The sequence below is a fragment of the Zea mays genome, chromosome 4 (genome assembly GCF_902167145.1).
Source record: "Zea mays cultivar B73 chromosome 4, Zm-B73-REFERENCE-NAM-5.0, whole genome shotgun sequence".
Classification (NCBI taxonomy): domain Eukaryota; kingdom Viridiplantae; phylum Streptophyta; class Magnoliopsida; order Poales; family Poaceae; genus Zea; species Zea mays.
The window spans coordinates 137,752,189-137,757,071 of NC_050099.1; the positions used below are offsets into that span (position 1 = coordinate 137,752,189).

Sequence of the window (4,883 nt, forward strand, 5' to 3'; positions counted from 1 at the left end):
GGCTGTGCTTTACTACTTGCCTTAAATTGCAAGGTTGATTGTATTTTTTTGGCTGTTGTACTAGAACTAGGCTACACCTTAGATGCTTGAGACTCCACAACAGATGTATCATTCGCCCCATCTGCTGCTGCCACCTCCACCACTTCATCATCTTCTTCATCTTCATCTAGAAACATTGGTATTTTCTCTTCTTTGCCTCTAAATAACTTGTCATCTCCTTCTTTAATCCACTGTTAGCCTTGGGACATAACTTTGCATCTCCATATGCCCCTGTCAAATGTTGCTTTAACCTCTTTATCCCTCGACTAACAACCTGACCACATAGGGTGCATTCCACCTTATCTTTATTTTGAAGATCTGGCCAAAATCCATACTTCCACCCTGGATCAGTAGACTTCCGTTGCTTCCGGGTAGGATCGCTCTTCGGGTCGTACTCACCAGCCACAGAAGATGGAGCTTCATTTCGAGAAGACATTATGTTGTCGCTAGTCGCTACTCGCTGCAGTCTTGACACTTGACAGAAACCTACTCGCTGCACAGTCTGAAACTAGGGGAAGCAGGGGAGGAGGGGATGAGAAACATCATTCTTGAGTCTTGAAAGCAGGGGAGGAGGAAGCGAGGAGGAGGACCTACCAGTAGCCAACACAGTAGCCGCGAGCGGGCGCGGCCAGGGAGCAGCCGCGCCCAGAGAGCAGCAGGCACGCGCAGGGAGCCGCACGCAGGGAACAAGGAGCAGCAGCCGCGCGCAGGGAGCAGCCGGGCGCAGGGAGAGAGCGTGCACAGGGAGAGAGATTTGCAGCGCGCAGGGAGAGAGCACAAAGAGATTGGGAGCAGGGAGCAGCCACGTACACACAGATAAATTTGCCGCGCGCGCACAGGGGAAGAAGCCCAAAACGCGCGCCTAAACCCTAAAGCCCAAACGCGCCAATTTGGTCTGCAAACCCTAGAGGATAAGGCGTCGCTTAGAGGGGATAAAGCATCGCCCAGACGTACTACGCCAAGACAGACGTCATACACATTTTTATCTAGACGGCACCGACATCTAGGACAGATCGCCGTCTGGACGCCTAGGCGACGCCTTTTAAACCATGAACACTGCTGAAAACGATAGTTCAAGACAAATGTGGAAGGGAGAGTATTAAATTCTCCATAAACAGCAAACTCTGTTTACAGAAAATTCCATTTAAAGTCATGCGCGGGCAAAGAAACTTCACAAAAACGTGAAATTGTCCAGAAAAATAATTGAGTTACACAACTTCTTCAAGTTAATTGCATTCATCATTACTCGTATTAGTGTTACATTTTGAATTGAAGAATAATAATTTTTAACATCATAACCGTGGATGGAGCAATGGCATTCTCGATTCTTAACAGACTCCGGAGCTAATAAAGTGACTACAGCAAGGCACATGTCTACTACAGGTGATGAGGAAATCTTCGAATCTGGACCTGCATTCTGAAACATCAATCACAGTGCCTTCTTCTTGGCGTCCTTGGCCAGCCCCTTCTTGCGGATCTTAATGCACATGCCCAGGCGCACGCTGTCTATAAGGGACTCAGGAAGAATCGAGATCAAGAACCACACGACAGAGTGTGGCCAGTACGGTGTGCACCTAGGCTCGTATCCAATGTGACGAACGGCAGCACGAGCATAGGTGTCAGTAGATGGAACCATGAAGGAAGACTTCCTGATAGATGCCATCTTTGTCGCCACGTATAGGGGCACCTGAATAGATTGAAGAAGCTATGAGTGCAAAAGTTCATAGGGAACACAACATATTTACTGATAAGACCGATGCAATTACTTGCAAAAGCACTAAATCTCCAATTGATCAAGAAGCATTATCAAAAGGTAGACACAAATCAGTTCAACAGATAAACAAGCTTAACCAGTTGAGTAGAACACGTGAAATGATGATTTAAGATGGTTAATTTGTTTGGAAATTTCAGAACTGCAGAAATTTGCGAGGACATGTGTTTAAGGCGACTAGGCGTCTAGGCGAGTATTAGAGCCTCGCCTAGATGCCTAGGCGACAACTAGACTGGTTCATCAAAATTTTCTTTTAGTTCTTTAGAAAGAGAAAAGAGATCTAGAAACTATAGTTGAAATGGAAAATTGGAATTTGTTGAGAGTCATTGCAATAGCACAAAACTAAGTCAAAATAACTGCAAAAATGGTTGATAATTCGAGACAACCTTCGATGCATAGAGAGATTTGTTACCTGGCATTGCACATCAATACCCTTGCTCTTGTACTCAACATAGAGGCATCTTGAGAATTGGTCAACATACCTGGAAAATACAGATAACATTAATTAATTTTTAGTGTGCCATTATTAAGTTGAAGGGAATGGGTGAATCTGCCTAATTACAGTTATTTTTTTAAAAAGGAATTACACCGTGCAGACTCAAAGGCTCATAACACACACACTAACCCTATGAAAGATCCATCATGTTCGCGCTTTTCAGCTAAGTATGTAGTGCATAACACAAAGATACAAAAAAGGAGGTCAATTGCTCATTTACAGCTGTTGTATGCCTGCATGGCACATGGCAATAATTCATTGTTTATAGGGGTTTCCATTCTTCATCCAATATGTACTAGATCACAGGATAATACAGCCCAACTATTCCCTGAGTTTTAATAGTTGCAAGCAGAATGGACATTTTAGACCAACTCAACAGGAACATCACATAAGTTTTCTAGTTCTAATACATACAAAAATTAGTACGCCTAACCGTCAAAGTTCTTTGCTTATGTGTAGCTTACTGATTGCAGTTACCTATCTTTTCATTTCCCCTAAGGAGAAGAATCATACGTCAGATCTGGACATTTCAAGTAATCCTAGACTGATGGAATTTCAGAGCCCAACTAGTTGTAGCATCTGAATGCGTGTCTAACTAATTCCCCCCTATGATTCCATCAGAATCTGGCATGACCAACACGCAAGCCAAGAGTTCACATTGAAGGCGTTTTCTCTGATTCCCGATCCCAGTGTTCCCAAACCAAGTACAGACAGGCAAAAAAGGCATGCTCCTTTTTTTCTCAATCAATCAATCCTACTACCACTACCACCATCTATCCAACAACCGAGCCAGTAAATAGCCAAGGATGCCAGGAAGCAGTAATTCGAGAGCAGGAAACCGGGGAACTCACGCTTTGGTGGCGGCGTAGACGGAGTAGAGCGGATCAGAAGGCACGACGGAGGCGGCGCCGGAGCCGATGTTGACAATGGCGCCGCGCTTCCGCTCGACCATGCCTGGCAGCACGGCGTGCGTGACCCGCGTGACGCCCTCGACGTTGACCCGGATGAGGCTGCGCATCAGCTCCTCGTCCACCTCGTGGAAGTAGCGCGCGTACGGGTAGGACAGCCCGGCGTTGTTGACGAGCACGCCGACGTCGAGGCCACGGATGGAGTCCTTGAGCGCCTCGACGCCGGCCGCGAGCCCCTCGCTGGCGAAGTCGAGCACGAAGGTGCGCACCTCGGGGACCTTGGGGTGCTTGGCCCTGATCTCGGCGGCCACGGCGGCCAGCTTCTCCGGGTTGCGGCCGACGAGGACGAGCCCGAGCCCGGCCGCGGCGAGGCGGAACGCGACGGCGCGGCCGATGCCGTCGGTGGCGCCCGTCACGACGGCCCAGGCGCCGTAGCGGCGGCGCAGGGGCTTCCCCGGGCGGAGGAACGCGGCGTAGACCCAGAGCGCGAAGCGGGCAGCGGCGCGGACGGCCACGAGCAGGCCCACGGCGGCCAGCACCAGCGCCCAAGCCGGCTGCGCGCGGAGGAACTCGACGTGGGCGCACGTGCCGGCCATGGCGCCGTCTGATTCGTGTAGCTGGTCGATGCGGTGCGGTGTCGAGCTTTGGACGGGACTTATTAGTAACGGGGATGGGCTTTCTCTGGTGGTGGGTGGAACTGGTGTACCAAGACTAACCGAACACGAACAGAAATTCTCTCTCGTTGGTAGAGTTCGTATCGACGGACAGATTTCAAATTGGATTTTTAAGAAGTTCTGGTGGTGGTAGTTTTATTAGAAATGTATATAGGTCCGGTGTAGCAAAGAATGCGAGTCAAAGTAGCAAGCAACCTTTGAATGGATGGATCGCAGGTTTACAACAACATGGCCTGGGGGTTTCAAAACGAAGTACCCACACTCTTTGGACACGTCAAACTCATCGACGTGTTTGGTAGGCTCACCGGCACCGCCCAGTGTTTTGCAGACGAACCGTGGCCTGCGAGCTGCGAAGACAGCAGCAGCGGCAGAGATGCAGACGCAGCCACGCAGGTAGGGCTGAACTGGCTGGCATCAGGCATCCGGATTCCGGAGGCCGGAGCAGGTGCACACCAGAGGCAAACCGAGTCCACGGCGGTGCACCGGGCGCAACTTGGCTCTGATGTAGTTACTGTGGAGAGTCTTGACGACGATGGGGACGGCGGTGCTGGCAGGCAGTGGCGGCCTGCATGACGGGTGCCCAGCTCGCTGCCCATCGAGCCGAGGCGCGCCAGCGAGGAGTGGCGCCGTGCCGGACACTGGCAGCATTAACGCACGCGCGGCTGGCGCTGGCGGTCAGGTGGGGAGGAGGGATTAAGGTCGAACAAATAAGCCTAGTTCGGGTGTCCCCATCTAGGCCGGATATGTCTGGATTGGGGACAAATTCAGATTAGCACAATAAAATTTTTAGGTCTAAAACTTCTCATGTTCGGTTAAGTTCATTAAAATTCTAGCCCATAGATTTAAATTTTTTTCGAGCAGGTTATGGATTAGAGCCATGTTATGAAGGGTCTAGAAAAAAATCCGAGGTAAGCGACAAATACAAGCAGTGGATTGGCGGCGGCGGAGAACATGAGGTGCAGACGAGCGGCAGCTGCGCCGGCGACATCCTCCCC

General features: G+C 50.2%; 1 protein-coding gene across 1 annotated transcript; it reads right to left on the reverse strand.

The window, feature by feature from the left end:
- Window positions 1–1,262: 1,262 nt before the first annotated feature.
- LOC103653730 (very-long-chain 3-oxoacyl-CoA reductase 1-like) lies at window positions 1,263–4,553 on the reverse strand. The gene is made up of 3 exons (NM_001301522.1): window positions 3,158–4,553; window positions 2,223–2,292; window positions 1,263–1,726 (listed from the first exon to the last, which is right to left on the reverse strand). Exons 1-3 carry the CDS (start codon window positions 3,808–3,810, stop codon window positions 1,469–1,471), a joined length of 981 nt encoding a protein of 326 aa, NP_001288451.1. The 5' UTR covers window positions 3,811–4,553; the 3' UTR covers window positions 1,263–1,468.
- Window positions 4,554–4,883: the final 330 nt, after the last annotated feature.

Coding starts and splice junctions, on each gene's coding strand:
- LOC103653730 (NM_001301522.1), bottom strand. CDS start 3,810: ATGGCCGGCACGTGCGCCCACGTCGAGTTCCTCCGCGCGCAGCCGGCT. Junction 2,293..3,157: donor GTCTACGCCGCCACCAAAGC/GTGAGTTCCCCG, acceptor TGTATTTTCCAG/GTATGTTGACCAATTCTCAA. Junction 1,727..2,222: donor GTATTGATGTGCAATGCCAG/GTAACAAATCTC, acceptor CAATCTATTCAG/GTGCCCCTATACGTGGCGAC.